Below are 20361 nucleotides of genomic sequence, written 5' to 3'. Positions count from 1 at the left end.
GGTAGGTTACGTCATGCTGTTCTACCACAGGGTAGAACCACGGACGGGATGCCGGGGCTGCCTCCACGTCTGAGGATTCCTGCCTGCACGGCCAGGGGAGCAAAGCCAGGATGGTGCTGTCCAGAGCTTGGCGTGGGGCTCCCGGGGCAGCGTGTGCGGAGGGACCGGGTGCGCTCGGGGGCTGTGTATGTGTGGGGCAGCCCAGCTGGGACTGCACGTGGCACGTGCCGAGGTTCCCGATGCTCTGAGCGGGGCCTGCAGCAAGCTGGCGTCTCCAGAAACGCTTCACAAACCCCACACAGCACCCCGGGGAGGGGAAACACCCTGGCCCGGTCACAGCAGTGCCCTACACCTGCCTGGCACCCTGAGGAGGTGGGACACGCACTGTCCCCCCCGAGCTGCTTGTCACCGCGCTCCCCTTGTCTCATGCCAGGGAGTGGTTCTTCCTCCTGTCCCACGAGGTGCTCAACCCCATGTACTGCCTCTTCGAGTACGCGGGCAAGAACAACTACTGCCTGCAGATCAACCCCGCCTCCTCCATCAACCCCGACCACCTCACCTACTTCCGCTTCATCGGCCGCTTCATCGCCATGGTGAGAGCCAGGGCATGGCAGCATTTGTGTCCCCTGTGGCAGGGGACAGGCTGCTCAGCAGGGCAAGGGGCAGCTCCTCGTGTGTGCCTGCGCTGGGCTCGGCACTGCTGCCCTCCCTGAGCCCCTTCTTGCCCACGTGTGGGTCCGTGGGAGATGAGCCTTCAAGGGCATGCTGTGGGGTGATGTGTTTTAAACCCACGGAATGGCTGCGGGGCCAGAGGAGAGCTGGTTTCCCAGGAGTTGTGGCGGGGAGGGGATGGCTCCAGGTCTTTGGCTCTCACCCCAGGTGCTGTTGGGTCTGCAGCTCCAGGGACTATTTTTAGACACAGCAGTGTGAGATTTTCCAGCTGCCCAAGCTCCAGAGCAGCTCCTCCCGTTTTGTCACGGATTGCCCAAGGCCAGCGTGCCCCGGGCTGGCAGGGGGGCTCCTTGAGCCTGGGGAAGGGTCCCTGGCCCACAGCCCCACGGGGTGTGCGCGGAGGCGGCTCCGGCCCCGCTGTCCTGCCCTGCCCTGCCCCGCCTCGCAGGATACCAATAAAACCCCAGACTATTACTCACCGCTGGGCCGTTCTAGACAAGCGTCTGCATTATTTTTGGCTGCCTTTGCCTCGGGGCTCCTGGAAGCCAGGGATTCAGGGAAGCCACAGCACAGCTCTGTTTAAACAAGTGCTCTTAATAGAGCTGTGAGGGGAGAGGGAGATGCAGTGGAATTTGTGGTGGGGAGGGAGAGGGGCTGCAGCCCACCTGGCCCGGGAAGCGCTGTTGGGGCAGGCCACCCTTCCCCTCCATGTGTGCCGGCCAGGAGCAAGTGCCACAGCTCAGGAACCCCCAAATGACTCCCTTCTGCCCCAGGGTGGAGCATTGTCTTGCCCCAGGGCTGTGTCCCAGGGTCCCCCGTGACCTGGTGTCCCCTCCCTGCCACAGGCTCTGTACCACGGGAAGTTCATCGATACCGGCTTCACGCTGCCCTTCTACAAACGGATGCTGAACAAGCGCCCGACGCTGAAGGACCTGGAGTCCATCGACCCCGAGTTCTACAACTCCATCGTCTGGACCAAGTGAGTGCCCTGCTGCAGAGCTCTCCCCACAGCCCCTCACTGCTGCTGGCTGCCTCCATCAGGACTCACATCCCGGTGTCCCCCGCAGGGAGAACAGCCTGGAGGAGTGCGGCCTGGAGCTGTACTTCATCCAGGACATGGAGATCCTGGGCAAGGTGACCACCCACGAGCTGAAGGAGGGTGGTGAGAGCATCCGTGTGACGGAGGAGAACAAGGAGGAGTACATCATGTGAGTGGCTGTCCCAAGGGTCCTGTCAGGCACCCGCCCCCAGCGGCTGCAGGGGTGGGACCAGGGGCTTGGGACGTGGCCGCTTCCCTGGCTACGTGGCCTGTGACAGGCCCGGGCTGGCGCGGTCGGCTGAGCTCTGCTGCGGTCTGGATTGCTGCGGGCTGGGCACTTGCCAGTACTTTCAGGAAAAAGGAGAGGGGAGAGAGGCTGAGGCTGCGCTCCCGTCCCATGGCTGTTCCCCCTGCCTGCCTGGGGGCTGCCAGGGCCAGCTCAGCTCCAGCCAGGGGATGTGGTTTGCACCCCTGGAGTTCCTAAGGCCGCTGTCGGGACTGAATGCTGCTCATGGCTTTGGGAGCAGAGACAGAAACCCACCAGTGCGAGTTAAAGGGAGCCCCTCTCCCATTCCCCACACTCCTGTGGCCCTCCCTGCTGGTGGGAGGGATCCTGGGGTTTCCCTGAGCCAGGCCAGCGGTGCTGGCTCTGTGCTGACCCGTGTGCCTCCCCAGGCTGCTGACAGACTGGAGGTTCACACGGGGCGTGGAGGAGCAGACCAAGGCGTTCCTGGATGGCTTCAACGAGGTGGTGCCACTTGAGTGGCTGCGCTACTTCGACGAGAAGGAGCTGGAGGTGAGCTAGCAGCTGGGGTGGGGATGTGGGTGGAAAGTGGCACATGGTGACCCTGCTCATGCTCTGTGCCCATCAGCTCTGCTGACGAGGGTACGGCCTCGGGTGTTGGGTCTGGGGGGGCTCGTTGGGTTCATTGGCAAGAGAACGTCCTGTTGGATGGGAGGAATTCGTCCCAGACACCTCAGTGCTGGTGCCTGGGCCAGGTGAAGGCTGGCACCAGAGGGGTTGGTGCTCAGAGTGTGGGCACAGGGCCCTGTCTGTCCCCTGCTGAGTGTCCCCTGTCCCCAGCTGATGCTGTGCGGGATGCAGGAGATCGACATGAACGACTGGCAGAAAAATACCATCTACAGGCACTACACCAAGAACAGCAAACAGATCCAGTGGTTCTGGCAGGTCAGTGTGAGCCAGCTGAGGGCGTGGGGTGCCCTGGCAGGAGCCATCCTGCAGGATGGGGCCAGGATCCCACTCAGCTGCTGCGTTCCTGCTGCAGGTGGTTAAGGAGATGGACAATGAGAAGAGGATCCGGCTGCTGCAGTTCGTGACGGGGACGTGCCGCCTGCCCGTCGGGGGCTTTGCTGAGCTCATCGGTGTGTCCTGGGGGGCCAGGGGGTGGCACCTTCCTGTCCCTGTCCCCACACAGAGCACACGAGTAGGAAAGCAGCTGTGAGGTCTGAGCACAGTGATCCCATCTGGTGTTGTGCCATTTCCAGACACGTTCTTTGGCCATGACCATCCCGCCACGGTTAACTTTGTTGGGCTGGTTTGTGATCTCAATCTGAATGAGATTGGATTTCTGATTCAATTTTGATTTTTGTGCGACAAAGCTTCTTTTTGAGAAAACCACAGTGTAGTTCCACTCATCCTTTAATGTACTGCTTTTTGGGGCCTATACCAGCCTTTCCCTGACTTCCCTGGCATTCATGTCAAGCCAACCAGCTCACTTAACCCATTCAGTTGTTCTTGCTGGCACATTAGCTTTTTCCACCCCCTGGAACCTCTCCAAGGTTCCCAATATGTTAAAAAGCTACCTCAGTGACTCAGACTTCCTGTGCCAGGTCCTTTAAAACTCTTGGATGGACTGGCACAGTCCCGAGGGTTTGCAGATCACTAAGTTTTAGCCCTTGCTATGGAACCGTTGTGCTCAGAGATGGTGCTCTTGCCCCTCTGTGCTCTCAATCTGCTACTTTCTTTCTCCTTTGTTTTTTGAACATCTTCTCTGCAAACAGGCAGGGATTGCTGCCGTGGATTTGTGCCCTGTGTGAGCTTGGGACCGTAGGGCCATGGCAGTGGATCTCAGTGTGTGTGGGAGGGGTTTCTTTTCCAGCTCCTGATGGTGTTAAGAGCTTTGCTGTGCTCCTCGTTAACAGGCAGCAACGGGCCCCAGAAGTTCTGCATCGATAAAGTTGGCAAAGAGACGTGGCTGCCACGGAGCCACACGTGGTAAGTCACTGTCCCTCGGCCTGGCTGGGGACACGGGGAGCTCTGCGGGGCTGTGCCGGGCTCTCCATCCCGTGGCACGGGACTGCTCTTCCTGGCCTGTCCCAGCCTCCACTCTCTCCCCAGCTTCAACCGCCTGGATCTCCCTCCCTACAAGAGCTATGAACAGCTGAAGGAGAAGCTGCTTTACGCCATCGAGGAGACGGAAGGGTTTGGACAGGAGTGATGGAGCTGTGGGGCGTTCCCGGAGCGCTGCTGGCCGGTGCCCAGGGCCGAGCCTTCCCCGGGATGTGCGCAGGCCCCTATGGACACTGCGGCTCTTGTTCCTGGGCCAGGTCTGCACTGACATGGCCCTGGGGGAACGGGGCTGTTTCCCTCCCTAAGGAAATCCGAGGTGTGATGGAGAGGAGGACACAAGGGCTTGGCTCGCGAGGGCTGGCACAGAGGGGCTGGGGGGCAGCACGGGGGGCACTGGGGCTCCCCGGCCCCCCTGCAGACACAGCTCCGTGTTTGGTAGAAGCTCTTCTTCCCCCCCCTCCTGTTTTCTGCCTTTTCATGGCATTTTGGTAGTGGCAAATGAGGAGGAAAATGGCTCTCAGATTGACTTCTGGGCCCCATGCTGCAGCCAGCACTCAGTGACAGGGACCCCCACGACGATGCTTCTGAGGGGCTCTTGCACACCATCTCATTGCCAGCACAGCCCCTTCCCAGGCCAGACACACAGCCACTGGAGCCAGAGCCTGGCTGAGTGTCCGTGATGTGTCCCTATTTGCAGCCTGTGGCCCCTGGGCAGTTGTACTGAAGTGGTTTCTGCCTGGAGCTGGTGCTCCACAGCAGCCCCGGGGGCTCCGGGCACTGCCAGGCCTTCGCTCGGATCCTGGGTTCTGCCCACACTCCTGGACAGGCTGCAGTGAGGGCAAGAGCACCTGGATGTCACTTCTGCCCCTCCCCGTGTGTGCGGGCGACACACCCGGCGTGTCCGTGTGTCCGGGGCCTGTGGAGACGGGACCCGGGAACGGCTCCGGGCTGGGAACCGGCCGGTTCCGCACGGCCCCGCCTGCCCCGCGCGGCTTCGTGTGCAATAAACAACAAAGCAGCTGCCGAGGTGTGCCTGTGTGCTGGGTCCCTGTGTGTCCTTTATGTGTGTCCCGTGTGTGCCCTGTGTCCCTGTGCATGTGTCTTGTGTGTCCTGGGTCTGTACCTGTCCAGTGTCCCTGCGTGTGTGTCCTGTGTCCCTGTGTCTCCTGGGTCTGTAGCTGTCCTGGGTCTGTGCCTGTCCTGGGTCAGTGCCTGTCACCCTGGCTGGGGTCAGTGCAGGGCTGGGGCTCCAGGGCCATAATGGCATCTGGAGCTCAGCACTGGGATCACAGATGCCGTGGATTTGGTCCCTGCCTGCTCTGTGTCACTGGTGATGGCCTCAGTGCCTCCTTGGGCTCATGGCCTCCTGCAGCCCCTAGAGCTGCTTGGTCCCAGCCAGAGGTGACAGGGCCACCAGCGCTGTCCCCAGGGAGGGGCTGGGGGGCCTCTAGCACTGTGACAGCAGTGACAACATCCCAGCTGTGCCACACCCCGAGGGACTGGGGCAAGAGCCAGTTAAACACAGGGATGCCTATGCTGCACCAAAGTGGCTGACGGCAAAGGATTAGCCCTGGACCATGGGAATATGCTCAATGAGAGCAGTGTGCATGAGCTGAGGCCTCAACATCCCCAAAGATGCACTGGGGAAAGGAAAAGTGCTGTCTAACTAAAATCAAATCAAAAGCCTCCACATGGCTCCCCCCAACCCTGCCTGGCTGAGGAGGAGCAGAGTGCTGAGCACAACATACGAGACCCCAGCAGCAGGGATTTAGTTTACAAGATTTTTAATTTACAAATAAAAAAAAACCTACACCTTTTACTTTTTCTCCTTTTTCTCCTCTTTCTTGCCATCACTCTTCTCCTTGTCTTTCTCCTTCTCATCTTTCCTCTCCTTTTTACTTTCTTCTTTTTCCTGTCCTTCCTTCTTCTCTGCATCCCTGTTGGCAATCTTGTTGTTGATGAGGTTGTGCAGGGCCACAACGGAGCGGATGAGCGAGGCCAGGTACACCACCACCATCTGGTCGTTGGTCTTCAGGTAAAAGGCCTTGACAAACTCCTGCAGGTTCACGTCTGGCAGCAGGTTGAAGACGTCCTGGAGGTGGTAGATGATCTGGTGGTTGATGGGGAGTTTGCCCAGGGCTACTTTCTCTAGGTAGCTCCTGACGTCCAGAAGCTTGGAGTTCAGTCCCTTCAAGCCGTGGACCTGGTTTGTGATCCGCTGGGATAGCGTGCCCACCGTGGTGTCCTTGATGTCCCTGAAAGCCAGAGAGAATCGGGATTAGAACCTCACCCTGCTGGGCACCGTCCCTTTCCAGCTGAGAGCTGTGGGATGATGGGATGCAGGCTCCCAGGATTTATGCCGTGTGTTTGGTGTGCTCCTCGGGCAGCGGGAGTGCCGCTGGGAGCGGGGCAGGGCCCGGGACAGCTGTCCCCTCACCTCAGCAGATGCTCCACACCCACTTCCTCGGCCTCCTCGGCACCGATCTCACTCGTCACATGCTCAAAGGTCTTGGAGGTTGGGGTGCCATCCTGAGGGGACACAAACAGAGTGTTTTAGACAGGGACAAGGGATTGCACTGAGGGAACCAGAAAAGCAGCCCCACACAGGCCACAAGGGATCTGAGAGAACGGCTCTAGCTGGGATGTCCTTGATTTAATCAGTGTCACCGACTGCCCCAGCAATCTCTCCTCCTCTGGGTAACTTCCCATTTCTGCATTTTGCTGCTCTGTGCCCAGGGGGGAGCAATGGAAATTCTCAATATCACAATTATTTCCCTCCTCCCTCATCCAACCTGGCTGCATTTTGGGAGAGCAGCTCCTGCTCCGTAGTGAAGGCCTCGGAAAGGCACAAAGATACAGTATTTTACAGACATCCAGAATGAATTTAAATGCAGCAATTACAGTGACTCACTGCTGGGTGTTGTTTGTCTGCATGGGGCTCAGCGAGGAGTGAGCTGCTCAGGGCAGGCCCACAATGACTGGGCACAGCTGGGAGCACCTGCAGCCAGTGACACCCACGAGTGACAGCCTCTGAGTGCTCCCAGCTGGGACTGTGACACTTCACACACTGAGAACTCACATCATGGACCTCCTCCACAGAGATGTAGGCTTCTGTGGGCAGCCCCAGGTCCTTTGGCTTCACGTCAATGATCACCAGCACCTCGGGGAGAAAGAAAACGTGCAGAAAACTGGACTTTGGTCAAGGAGTAGGAAAAAAATAGCCAAGACAGCTCTTCCCTCCTCAGCACCAGCACGAGGCTGCTCAGAGGGGTAACCTCAGGCACTCAATGAATCAAGAAACTCCTGATCACAGTTCCTCAATCACTTTACAGCCACCATGCTGTGTCACCAGCAAAACAGGTGGGGGATAAGGCTTCCCCAATGCCCCTTTTAGGGAAAGAGAGAAGAACAACCCCACGGGCCAAAGGTGGCCCCACTTACAGAGTTGGGGCAGTATCTCTTCATCAATTCGTTGATGGCGATGTCGTTCTTGTGCAGCTTTGGGCCCGTGTGGTACCACCCCACGATTCTTTCTCTGGCTGAGCAAAAGCAGAAAGGATTTGGAATCAGACCAGTGGGGAGGCCCCAGCAGAGAGACCTGGGCAGAGACTAGGTGGGCTGACGGAGGATGAGAGTCTGATCCGTGTGCAGGAGAGAGAAATGAATTACAAGGCCATGGCTTGAGTGGTGACCACACTCACTCATCACCGTTACTGACCCTCAGCTTTTCTTCTGGCCCCTTCACTGAGTAATTAACAGCTTCTGTTAATTGTATTGTTCTCAGGGTCCGATAGCCTGCACCTCTGACATCTTGAGATACAAGTCCCTTCCCTGAAGTGCTCAAAACTACGTGGATGTGGGACACAGTGGGGAACACGTGGTGCTGGTTGATGGTTGGACTCGATAATCTTATAGGTCTTTTCCAACCTTGAGGATTCTGCAATTAATAGGAATTCCCTTTTCCACAGCCCTGAAAGTTTTTGGGAGCACATTTCTGATTTCAGAATCACCAGTGGTCAGACTCACCATTGACCTTCTTAAACATTCCATACATGTTCTCCAGATAGTCATGGTCCAGGAACCACACGGTATCATCCTTGTCATCCTCATCAAAAGGTACTGGGAATAAAACAAAACACCAGCATTTAAGAATCCAACTTCCTGAATTAAAATATTTATCCAAATGCTCTGAGTTTGGGTAATTTTGGCTGCTAAAGGAGAGTGAGCTTTACTTAGGGCTGTCACAGCAGTTTGCATTGGTTGTTGGATATGGGGTGATTTGTAGATGGACAGACCAAGGGTTTCTTCAAAAACCCCAACACAATCCATCTGTTACATCCACTAAATAGTTCAGTGGCTTTGGAGAAGGGCAGGACACCCAAACTCACCTGCAAAACTGTTGGACACATCCAGGATCTTCTTCTGCCAGGAGCCCAGCAGCACTCCAACCACTCGCTTCTGATTTCCCACTTTTCCTATTCTAAAAGGAAAAACGACTGTCAGTCCCTGCCACAAACGGGGAGGAGGAAGAAGGGACCCCCACGCACAGCGGGGGTGGAAGAGAGGGGTTATGTGTTATCACTGCTTGTGTTTACAGCCACAGAAGGGCGTGCCGGTGCCTCGGAACCAAAGCCTGGCCCCAGGGACGGGCCGATGTCACTGGCGGGGGACGCCAACAGTGAGCAGCAAGCGACCCGTGTCACCCACCGCGGGCTCGGCCCCCTCCTGAGACTTGGGGCTTCACTTCTGACTCCAGAACCGCTCGGCACCGGCGGGAGGGATGGAATTAGGCCCAAATTACCCGGGGTGCCGGAGGGACCGGGTCCCCTCCCGGCTCCGGGGCCCTCCCGCTCCGCCGGGTCCCCTCCCGGCCCCGGGCTCCTTCGGGGCCCCGCTCCCGGCCCGGCCGTGACTCAGCGCCGCGGCGCCACTCCCGCCCGGCCGCACCTGTTGAAGTGATCGACGACGCTGAGCAGCACCAGCGGGTGCACGACCACCCTGTCCACGGCCAGCTCCGGCATGGCGCCCGCCCTGGCCTGCCCGGCCCCGCTCGCTCCGCCCGCCCGCGGCCGCACCAGGCCCGACCGCCCCGCGCCCTCAGCCCGCCCCGCGCGCCGGGCGGGCGGCGCGCAGGGCGGGGCCGGCCGGCCGGGGCGGGACCGCGGCCATCTTGGGAGGGTGCTTTCGCCATCTTGGGAGGGGATTCGCCACATCGGGGCGTGGCAGCCGCCATCTTGGGAAGGAGACAGCCGCCATCTTGGGAAGGAGACAGCCGCCATCTTGGGACGGTAACGCCGCCATCTTGGGAAGGTAACGCCGCCATCTTGGGGCTGAGGCGTTGTCCCGCCCCGAGGTGGGGAAGGGGCGGCCCTCAGAGGCGGCCCCGCCCTTTCCCCGCCCATTTCCCCCGCCCCTTCTCTAAATTTTCTCTACCTTACCCCCCTTTTTCCTATTTTCCTCCCCTTTTCCCCCTTTCCCCACTTTCTTTCCTGTTTTCCTCCACTTTTCCCCCCTTTTCCCCCCTTTCCTCTCTTTTTCACTCCTCTCCCCTCTTTTTTTCCCTCTGCTTTTTTTAACCCCTCTTTTTCTTGCCCCGCTTTTTTAAACACCTCTTCTTTTTTTTTCCCCTGGTTTTTTAAACCTCTCTTTCCCCTCCCCATTTTTTTCCTCCTTTTCCCCTATCTTTTTCCCTCATTTCCCCCCTTCCCTCCCCTAAGTGTCCCCGGTCCTCCCGGGGTCTGGGCCCCGCGGCTGCTCCCGTGGAAGATGCATTCTCCTTTCCCAGGGTCAGGGATCTCCGTGACCTCCCGAGAATCCCTCAGGAATCCTCAGGTGGCGATCCCGGCCGTGCCATCCCTCATGGGTGCCATCCCCGCTGGGATAAAGTGCCCACCCCGGGTTTAATCCTCCCCCTCCAGGTGCTGTCCTTGCCGCCCGGCCCGGGAGAGCGCCATGGTCCCAGAGCCTCGGGACGCCAGGAATCCCGCTTCCGCAGCCATAAAAGTCCACGAAAATAGGTAGAAATCTTTATTAGTGTTTGGTTCCTTCCCAAGGATCGTGTCAGGTAAAGCCAATGCCGTTCAGCCTCTCTGATTTTGTAGAGGTTTTTGCTGGGTGTAAAGGTGGAACAGGCTCAGGTGAGACTTTGGAGAAGGGTTTTTTGCGCCTCAGGAGCAGAAGTTGACACAGAAGTTGTCTTTCACACTTTATTTCTAGCAAAAAAGAAAAAAAAAAAAAAAAAAAAAAAGAAAAGTATTACCTGAGGCTGTTACTTCAGAGTTTACACAGAGGAATTATTAACATGAAAAATATCAAAGTTGTTGAGGGTGATCTCAGTTTTTAAAGCGCTATTATATCCCCTTATTTTTCACACTGTTCTCTACGGTTTTTGTATATTTCTGTATATAGTGGTAATATTTTGGAATTTCAAAATACCAAATGGTATTTGGGGTGCAATTGAATGTTTTGTGCTGCTGTTCAGCATTGTAAAAACTTCAGAGATTTTGGCAAAAGCAACAATAATTTACAAACCCTTCAGAGTCTGAGACCTCTCGTGGAGTTTTCAGTTGCTACATCCTTTAGTGCTCCTACTAAAAAAATTAAGAGAAAAAAAAAAAAAAAGAGGGAGTCTCTAGTGGAGGTTTCCGAGGTTTTTTTCCCGGCAGAGGGAGATATCTGACCGTGGAATTCGAACACAGCCAGGGTTCTTGTCGCTTGTTTTATCAATATACATATAAAACTCAATGTTCAAATTAACTAGTTCAATAAGTAATTTAGCTCATTGATTTTCGGGCATATCCTAAGTGCCATTACAAGCTACGGATATTTTAAATGCCATTACCTAATAGAAGGAATGTTTTAAGCACCTTTTATTGATTTTATTACTGCTTTATTTTGCTGTCTTGGTTTAAAAATCATTTTAACCACTCTGTCATCGAGAAGAAATATATCGTTGGTGAAATACAGTCAATTTCCTAAAAACCTTTGACATCGTTAAATAAGGAATTACAGTTGTTAAATCACGCCAGGCGGTGCCGGGGGACAGCGGGGAGATGGACGGGGGGCAGAGGCCAGGGGCTGTCCCCGGCGGTGACAGAGCCACCTCGGGGCTGCCCCAGCTCCCAGAGCGCCTTTGGAACCTCCGGAGGGACCGGCCGCAAGCAGCACGGAGCGCGATGCGAACACAATTAAGGGGCATTTTAATCACCTGTTGTGGCTTTTTATCGAAATGACGCTGGAACTTGGCGCGTTTGAAGTTGGATTCTGCGGGTTCTGTTGCTGGGGGTTTGGGGTATTGATGTTGTACACAAAGGGGTAAATGGAGGCAGCTCCCAGGGATTGCGGCTCCTTCCCTTCCCAGCTTTCTGGGTTTGAGATTAGCAGAATTACTGAGCTAATCAGCTGGCAGATGCAGGCTGGGGATCCCGGCAGTGTGGTGCTTAATCAGAGAATTGAGAAGTCGGTAATGAGCGCTGGTGCTCAATAAAGAGCAGCTAATGACGTGTTTGAGCTGTGGAGTGGTAAATACCCACACTGGGAGAGGATCCTGCTCCCAGTGCTGAGCTGGGGCTGCCCCTGAGCACTGGCACCTCACCTAGAGTGGGGATGGAAGGAGGAGGGGACCTGGGATCTACTCTTTAAAACGGAACAAGTGATTCTTCTATTTGCTGGGCTTTTATTTTGTTGAAAAAAGCCCAATCCAACGCATACGCAACCCTTAAAAGTTACACACAACTGATCTCAGAGGTTTAAGAATGGTTTCCGGTTTGGAAAATAAGACTAAACCATCTTAAAGGAGTTTAAAAGTCAAAGTAATGATTATAGATGTTAAAGCAGGCTGCAGTTGTTGCCTCGGTGAGCTGCAGGGGGAGTGGGCAGCAGGGGAATGTCCATGGAAGGGGAGGGGGCTGTGCTGGCTCTGTGTCCAGCTCAGGGGGTCCCAGAGGGGAACATAAGGAACCTGGAACTCCCTTCCAAATCCACGTCTGCCCTGACTCTCCTCCTTTTGCGTGGTTGCGGGTTGTGCACTGGCCCCAAGTGCCAGGTTACTCTTTCCAGTGGCACAGGGGCCACACCTTTGCAGATATTCTTTCCAGAGGTGAGAGGTGGAAAGATCCATGCAGCTGGGAAAGATTGATACCTGATACTTTGGATCCTAATCCTTAGGGACTCTTACTAATGTGCTCCTTTAATAATTGTTGGGGGTTGTTTTTAGGGAAAGACCTTCTTTTATTTTTCCTACTCTTACAGACCATGTCTACTAGCATGTATTTTCCTTGAGGTACCTTCTCAAATGTGTTTTATCCGCCAGGAGAAGCTGGACTTTCTCCAGATCTGTTGATAGTCTGTCACATAATATCTTTGTGCTCCCAGTTTGAACAGGAAATACATTTATTTCCCTATAAATACATTTAGCTTTGTCCAAATAACTGTAGTTTCCTGTTAAGATTTCCTCAGCCAGGGTGTGCCCTAAACTGGTTTAGAAGGGATGATGCTGCCTAGAATTGAGCAAGGATAACACAAGCCAAGGAAGCAGAACAGAAAGCCACCACCACATGAATTGTGATTTATTTTGGTTGAAATGTAATTCAGCAATGAGCTGACACTGTCTATCATGAGGGCCTGAGCCAAGCTGCACTTTGCTTCTGAACACCTCCAAACAGCCTTATTCCCCCTCAAATATCTGTTCTATAATGTCATCTCTGAAGCAAACAATTAAATCTGTAATTATAAGTGAGTCTATCCACTTTCCAATATGAACTTTAAATATTTGTGTTGTAATAATTTATTTCTGTTTCCCTATAGAGTGCTTGACCAAAGTTGTGTGAGTATAAATATATAAAATTATATATAATATGTGGAAGTCGTTACTGACCACTTCTATGAACATTGTTGCAGTTGCTGCCAAGGGATTTAAACCCTTTTGTTCCCACCTGGGGGGTAGCAGGTGACTCAGATAATCCTGCCCTCTCTCAAAGAGTGGAATTTTGACCGATAAGTGTGGAGTTGAATCCTCACTGTCTTTAGTTAAAAACCAGGAGTATTGTCAACATGTCATATCACACCATGGAAGATATTTAATGTTTTATATTCTATGCCTCTGATTTTGTTGCTCTGTCCAGACATCATAGGGTATAGAAATATGATATATATGATGAATGATGATGATGAATATAGAATATCAGAAATATGGGGTTTTAATAACTAAGTCCTGACTAATTTTTTATTTTAATTCAGACCGTTTTCCTTCTGTTATTCTGGTCCCTTTGCTACAAAATGATTTAAAAAAATAATAGTGGAAACAAACAGTTAAAAACAGCAAGCACAACAGGTTCTAGTCATACTTATTTTTCCACACCTTGAGGACTAGCAAATTCTTTAATATGAGATTTTATTTGTACAAAGCAAAACTTCAAACCCACTCCAAAGCTTTCTTATTAAGTGCTGTCAGTGTGGTGATTTACAGGGGCAATAAAGATCTGGAGGGGGCACATTCATCACGGGGTTCAGCGCACCAGGAGCCATTTTCTCCAACGCTAAAGCCAAGTGATAAAATGAATTCTTTTGTTCTATAACCAAGATACATTCCCCATTCGTTTTTTTTTTTTTCTTTTTTTTTTCTTTTCTTTTTTTTTTTTTTTAAATGTGTGTTGGACTCCTTGGTTTGTAGCTTGGCTGTGTTCCTGTAATGCATTTATAAATAATGAAAACTTGCTTATATGCAGATGTGATGATGCATCTGGCAAAGCCACTGTTGGAAACACAGGAACTTGCTTTCTACTTAGCCTTATTCGCTAACTTTTCTCCATTGTTAATTCTTGTATGAAATTTTAACAGCATTTTTTTAACTACACGGTTTGGGGAGTTTTGTTTGGTGTGTTCTTTTTTTATTATTTTTTGAGTGATTCTGTACCTCTCTGCAAAGCTCAGAGAATTCTGGTTAGGAAGCAATAAAAGTATTCAAAATGAAGAGCCATGCTCATGGGGTACAGTGAGATTCGGAAAACTTCACTTGCTTCCTCTGCTCCTAAAGTTCTGTTTTCGTGCCTTCTGGGATGCTGCTCCTTAACAGCGGTGGGGAGGAAAGTGGGGTTTGTGGTCAGAGGGAAATGCTGCTGCTTGCGCGGGCACTGCCCGGCCCCGGCTGGGGAGAGGAGCGTGTCACCAGCGGGCTCAGAATGGCTGTCCAGTACTGTAAAATCGGAATTCTGCTTTTCCTCACCGAAACGCCGCCACCTGCGGGCTCTGCCTGGGAGTTCTGGGGAGCCCCCGCCACTCTCAGGGGCCGGGGCAGTTGCACTGGCACCTTTGGGACAGAAGGAGAGCCAAGTTGCAAAAAATGCTAGAGAGTGTAATTCTGAACATCTTTAATTGTAAATGTAAGCCTGTGTGAAGCCGCTGCCAGTGCTGCGGTGTGGCTTGGGCTGCAGCCAGAGCCTGTGGAAGCGGGAGGCTGGAAATGCCCCGCTGCGGGGTCTGGGTGGGATTGAAGGTGGCACCACACTGGGCAGGGACACCTTCCTCTAGACCAGGTCCCTCCGAGCCCCTTCCAGCCTGCCTCAGGCACGTCCAGGGCTCCTGACCAACCCATTCATTAATCTCGGGTAAATGCTCCTCAGCAGTCCCGGCTGAGAGTGGGATGAGCAGTTTCCCAAGTGCTGTGCCCTACATCCAGGAGTTTGGAAACAGGACTGGGGCTCTGGACAGTGTCCATCCACGGCTGCCCTGCAGGAGTCACTCATCCAGAGGGAAGAGCTGCTGCACCAGCCCCAAATCCCACCACGGCTGCTGTATGGCTGCTGGAAAACTAGAGCTTCACTTGACCCAAAAAAGGGATTTTGGAGATCTCTTTACTGTAATTTTATGTTGGCACTTGAAATTTAGCAAGGAAAGCTGTGGTCTTGGAGGCTTTTTGTGGAGCCATGCATGTTACTGCTGATTCTTTTATTGCAAAACCTTTAGTCTCTGATATTTAAGGTCAGAAATTGTAAGTGTGTGTGCGCTATTTTTTTTTTTTTTTAACCCAGGGGCCTCTTACACTGTAGTGTCATGAAAGATCCTAAAGCTTTGAGGGGGAAAAAAATGGAAATACTTCATTTTATGAAGCAGTTTTGGGGTCAGTTTTTCTGAAATGAATGCTTTTATGTTGGATAGTTTAAAGCCCATCTGTTAACTGAAACCAACCCTAAGTGAAGTTGCAGTTGTGTTTCCTATTAGTCTTGTATCTTTCCTATTAGTCATGTATGAAAGAATACAGAGCCATCCAGCAGAATTCCAAACAAAAATGGAAAAAGCAGATGGTGAAACTATTGCCTTGTTGCCTTTCTTTTACAGGAGCGAGTAATTATTAATAGATCACAAAAATACTGTAAGAGTAGTTCTGTAAAGTGTTACCAGAGTCCCCGCTCAAGGTGTCCTTCAGATCATTGCGTATTGCAGGTGAAAATTGGCACATTTCACTCAGAGACACTGAAGAGGGTTTGAAAAATAGATCATGGATGTTATGTCTGGAAGCCTACAGTGAAAGATAAAATACACAATTTTAAATAGTTAAGCACTGCAAGTCTCTCAGGGCTCATTTATTATGTTGTCATGGTGAGCAAGGAATAAAAAAATAAAATAAAAAGGCTGTTCCTTGGGTAGCTGGTACTTAGAGGCACTTTTCTTTTACAAGAGTTCCATGCTGGCTTAAGGAAAGATCTTGGAGAAAAAGAACAAACTTTATTTTTCAAATAAATTCAGCTAGGAACTCACAGCCTCCCCTGACACAGGGCTGAATTATTGTTAGTGTACACTGCTGGGAGAGTAACACTTACTGCTGTTTAACAACAATGCCTTTCCATGGAATTTCAGAAAGGCAGTAGGAAAAAGAAAGGCAGAGTTGAGTCCTGAAGCAGAAGGAAGCACATCCAGCCCGGACCCAGGCTCCTTTATCAGGGCTGCTGGAAGGGAGAAGGAACAGGTTCTGTGCATGCAGCTCCAAACAATTTGGTTGTAAAATTCTTAATGGCTTGTGTGTGTGAAGCAGGAGGTCCTCTCTTCCCTGAGCAAAATCTCCTAAGGTGTATTTCTGCCAGACTTTCTCTCTTTTTCGTTCTTAGACTGCAGCCAAATATTGGGAATGTTGTATCTGCAAAGCTCCATTCGTCATGAACAGGAGACAGTAACTCCTCAGTGTTGTGATGGAAGGTTATGGGTCGGGCTTGGTCGGTGATGGGTTTAAAATAGCTGTGTCCAGGCTGTCCCAGCAAGGTTCCCTGGCTGTGGAATTCCACAGAGCAAGCTCTTGGATGCTCCCACATTCCCGTATTTTCAGGCTCTGGAGGGAACCTGTACTCCTCGGTACTTAACCTGTCCCACATGAGTTTTTATAGTGCTGGAAGCAGCGATGAAATGGTACAGAATATTCAGGATCTATAAGGGGGTGCCTCTGAGGTTTGTGTGTACAGTTTGGGGGGTGTTTCCCGGGGGTATAATCACTGGTGAACTCCCAAATTACTCTTTAACTGGTAATCTGATTGGGATGATTGTGTTCTGGCTGTTGAGTTTGGTAGGGTTTTTTAATGGAAATCATTCTTTACTGATTTTACACCAGGGAGACAATTGCCCAGGTGATGTTTTCATATGAAAATGTCATAAGCTGTATTTGTTGATGTAAAAATGAGTCAGTTTTAGTAAAGATTATTCCCTCAGCTCATGGAAAACTGGTGTTCTAGCTTACTTCCCATTGCTCCTGTTGCATTCTAGAGAAGGCTAATTAGTTCTCCACTGAGCTTGAAAAAAAAAGGATTTTTAAAATATAATATTAAAAGGTGTTCTATTGGGGCACAAAGGTAACACCACAAGGGGGTACTATAATTTTATCAAATTTGCCTTCGTAAGTTGTTTTATTAAGGTAAAGTGATTACAGCCAGCAGAGTTAATTTTAATATGCTAATGCAGCACAGCAAGTTGGAAACTTAAATAAAACGATACTAATAATTTAAATGTAGAGAAGGTAGAGAAGCTTAGGAAGGTGACCTGTGTGTTACACTGAGATTGCAAACAGTAAAGGGTTTCTCAGCAGGCTCCGGGAGGTTCCAGCACTGACCTTTGTGGGAGGACGTTAATGCAGCTCTGCGAAAACCGCCTTCTCCAAAAAGTTTGCTTTTTGAGAGAGAAAGAATTTTTTTATGTGAGAGAAAGAACCTTTTCCTCTCTCAGCTGTGGGGGTTAATGGGTTTTACACCTGTGTAAAGGTGGCTGTTTATTAGGACTTTTTTTTCAATGGAAAAATGCATTCGCTGGCATTCCTCTATTAGTGGAGTGATTGCTCTCAATTAAAATGCATTGCTGGGACTCGATGTTGGCACCCAGGGGGGAGGTTCGGTGGGTGTTAAATCCCCAGGGCTGCCCTGAGGGGTGGAGAGCTGCTGCCTGCCCTCCTTTTTTTGTCAGGAGCTTTGCATGAGCTCCAGAGAGCCAAGCTGGAAAACAGGGAAGAAACAACACGTTAGTAGAACATCTGAGACAAATATTTTCTGCTAATTTCTACAGAAGGGAATGAATCTGTCTTTCCTGTGATCCTGTTGAGTGAGTTTTACTTTCATTAGGAGGTTCCCAAGATCACCGTTTTCCCCCAGGACATGGAAGACCAAATTGCATGTCAACAGCCCAGTGGAGAGGCTGGTTTGCCAGGGATGGTAATTGGAAATGATGTAAGGACGGCTTTTCCAAATGCTTGTCAAATGTTTTCAGTGTGTGATTGAAATCCTCACATGGCATCAGACTGTGTGGAGAACCTGGCCACAGAATGCTCTTTGTTCTGGTCACATTCCGTGGTCATTCCCTGCCTTTGTGTGAAAGGTGTGCCCAAGGAGTATCATCAGAACATCATTAACAAAGAGCTGCAGCCCCAATGTTCTGCATCCTCCACACAAAGCCCCGGGGGCTGGATTTAAGGACGTTTGAGCGCCACTAAAAGGCTTTGATTTCCCTGGGCGTGAGCTGTGTCCTGCTTAGGATGACTGCAGGTGAAATATGGCAAAATTGGGACTTCTAGTGGGAATGTTTGGCCACAAAGAACTCACAGGTAACTTTTTTTCCAAGGAAGAAACCAAATGAGTGCATTCTAGATTTGTATAACAAATTATTGGTATTGAATTATCAAATTATATGCACAATTAAATTTTTATTAAATAAGGAATAACGTATGCAATATTATGCTAATCTGGTGCAGTATAACAAGTTTGTAAGTTTAACACACCGTGCGCTGTGCCTCTGCCTCCCAGGGGACTCGTTTGAGATGTAAGGCATTCAGCAATTGAAAAGGAAATTATAAAATTAGTCACTTGAGTAATTTAAACATGCAAATAAGTGTCCCAACTGTGGTGATACCAGATTTAGCTGAATTTACTCGGGCTGCTTCGACTTTATCACCCTAATTATTCCAGCTTTGTGTCAGGCTTAAGAAAGCAGGAAGCCAGAATTCTCAGTTACACAAGTTTCTTGTGGTGCTATTACTGCGCTGTGTGCCCTAACGCACTCACTGGGAAAAACTTGTTCCAAGGGTTTTTTTCCCTGCTAATTAGCAGAACAAAGGCAATCAGGACTGTTCTATCATCAGAGATTTAACACACTCGGATTTTATGAGCCAAGCTGAGTGAGGTATATATGTTCTGATAGCAAACATGCAGCACAGCCGAGGGAATTCCGTGTGCTGGAGCCCCTCAGGAATTCAGTAAAAATTACCTGTTTAGGTAATGACTTATTTTTCTCAGCTATCTCTTTGCGTGTCTCTGACGTTAAAACATAGCTGGCTCCATGAAAGTATTAATTATTTTAGAAATCCTATCTTCAAGGAGCTGGTTGTGGGAGGAACACTGATGGAAATAAGCACATGATCCAGTCGCACATGCAGGGCTGTTTTCAGGCTCCTGTTAATATTAAAAGAATGTTAATGTAAAACATTAGGATAAGAAATCAGAGGATAGTCTCTACCTCCATGAAGCCCAGGAGCTCCTGCTGAGCTTTGCTCAACCAGCAAGTACAGAAGCTCTGTGATTAAATTGATTTAGCCCTTATTATTGGCAATAGAGTGACCATTGCTTGGATGTAAGAGTCATTTTTAAAAAGGTATCTTGGTGATTAAATGATGAGAGTCTAACAGACTTCTTGTCTTAGTTTTTGGCATAACTCTTTAAATTTTTTCCTCAGGAAGTGTACACAACCACCCCATTTTTCACATGAATAAATGGAAATAATCTTTGCAGCCATGGATGCTTCTTAATATTAGTTGAAAGCAAAGATGCACATAGGGCTTCTAGTCTATAAAGAAGGTGAGAAAACAAATAAGAGCAAGTGTTAATTCATGTACACAGAATTTGTGTCTGCACAGCAGGTGAAAATGCTACATTAATGCTGGAAATATCTGTCCTGCTGTGTAGTTTTCCTTCCTTCTTATTACTCTAGCGTTTGGTCTCGTATGAATGCACCGTAGTTATTTGCATGTTATCACGACAGATTCCTCTTTGCTTCTAGTTATCCATATGAAGAGATAGATGCTCCACATGACCTCAAGAAAGTATTCAGATGAAACACTGTCTTAAAATATTGTGGGTTTCATAGCACAGTGTATATACACATAAATTTTATTTTTAGTCAAGGTTACTAATTGCTCACAAAAATGCCAACTAAGAAGAATGTTGTTAAAGTGTAACAACATGTTACACTGTCAAATGCTTCTAATTATGGCAATGTCAGGAGCAGGGGTCAGTTGGAATGTCCACGAGATTAAATAGAAAATTATCCTGTGTGACTCAAAGCTTTGGACACCCCTGTTTGAGGAGCCACCAGCTGTGGCCATGGTCCCTCCTGGAGGTCAGTAAGGCACCGTGGATCAATGCCCGTGTTTGTCACTGGGCCCAGACCTTGCTCTGGACATTGCAGGGACGGACAGGCCACGGCCGTGGCGAGTGACTTGTCAGCCACCAGCCCTGCCACTGCTGTCACCTGGGGTGGATGTGTGGGTGAGCCTGTCCCCGGTAAGAGCAGCCTGGCCTTGGTGTGAGGGAGCGCAGTGACCGTGGCCAGGGCTGGGCCAGAGAGCCGTGTGCCAGTGCCTGACCCAGCTCCAGGTGTGTGATGCTGCTTGCTTGGCCTGGCTTCCCTCTCCTTTGCAGCTGGGCTGTTCACTCTGTTGCTAAAAAGAAGAGAGCCTACTCTTGCCATGGTTCCACTTGCTGCATGCGTGAGGCTGGTGCTCTCCAACCTTCTGGCATGCTGTCAGTCTGGATCTGCAGCTGTCATAAGATGTATATTGTAGAAATAATTCCTCTTTTTGTTTTTTAGGGTTTTTTTT

At 50.7% G+C, this 20361-nt stretch overlaps 2 protein-coding genes across 3 annotated transcripts in view; one reads left to right on the top strand and one right to left on the bottom strand.

The window, feature by feature from the left end:
- Nucleotides 1–5722, top strand: part of WWP2 (WW domain containing E3 ubiquitin protein ligase 2) — a 30969-nt gene extending 25247 nt beyond the window's left edge. For both annotated transcript variants that reach the window (XM_014260537.2, XM_014260536.2), the window contains 8 exons: nt 434–593; nt 1518–1651; nt 1740–1880; nt 2387–2507; nt 2796–2900; nt 2998–3094; nt 3875–3947; nt 4071–5722. In XM_014260537.2, the coding sequence (XP_014116012.2) occupies nt 434–593; nt 1518–1651; nt 1740–1880; nt 2387–2507; nt 2796–2900; nt 2998–3094; nt 3875–3947; nt 4071–4170 (931 nt within the window). In that variant the 3' untranslated portion in view covers nt 4171–5722. The remainder of the gene's footprint in view (nt 1–433; nt 594–1517; nt 1652–1739; nt 1881–2386; nt 2508–2795; nt 2901–2997; nt 3095–3874; nt 3948–4070) is intronic.
- Nucleotides 5723–5789: 67 nt separating this feature from the next.
- On the bottom strand, nt 5790–9127 carry PSMD7 (proteasome 26S subunit, non-ATPase 7). Its single transcript, XM_005531908.2, has 7 exons — nt 8970–9127; nt 8411–8502; nt 8049–8141; nt 7464–7561; nt 7102–7182; nt 6460–6551; nt 5790–6277 (listed from the first exon to the last, which is right to left on the bottom strand). Exons 1-7 carry the CDS (start codon nt 9041–9043, stop codon nt 5839–5841), a joined length of 969 nt encoding a protein of 322 aa, XP_005531965.1. The 5' UTR covers nt 9044–9127; the 3' UTR covers nt 5790–5838.
- Nucleotides 9128–20361: the final 11234 nt, after the last annotated feature.

Source organism: Pseudopodoces humilis, chromosome 14 (assembly GCF_049639895.1).
Source record: "Pseudopodoces humilis isolate 2021_Gansu_Grassland_sample_001 chromosome 14, ASM4963989v1, whole genome shotgun sequence".
NCBI lineage: Eukaryota > Metazoa > Chordata > Aves > Passeriformes > Paridae > Pseudopodoces > Pseudopodoces humilis.
Note: the sequence above shows the minus strand (reverse complement) of the source record. Positions and strands in the feature narration are given on the sequence as shown.

What these genes read in the sequence shown, in the direction of transcription:
- PSMD7 (XM_005531908.2), bottom strand. Translation starts at nt 9,043, where the DNA reads ATGCCGGAGCTGGCCGTGGACAGGGTGGTCGTGCACCCGCTGGTGCTG. An exon ending in GTCGTCGATCACTTCAACAG is followed by an intron (nt 8,503 to 8,969) that starts GTGCGGCCGGGC and finishes TTTTCCTTTTAG; the next exon opens with AATAGGAAAAGTGGGAAATC. An exon ending in AATGTTTAAGAAGGTCAATG is followed by an intron (nt 7,562 to 8,048) that starts GTGAGTCTGACC and finishes GCTTTTGCTCAG; the next exon opens with CCAGAGAAAGAATCGTGGGG.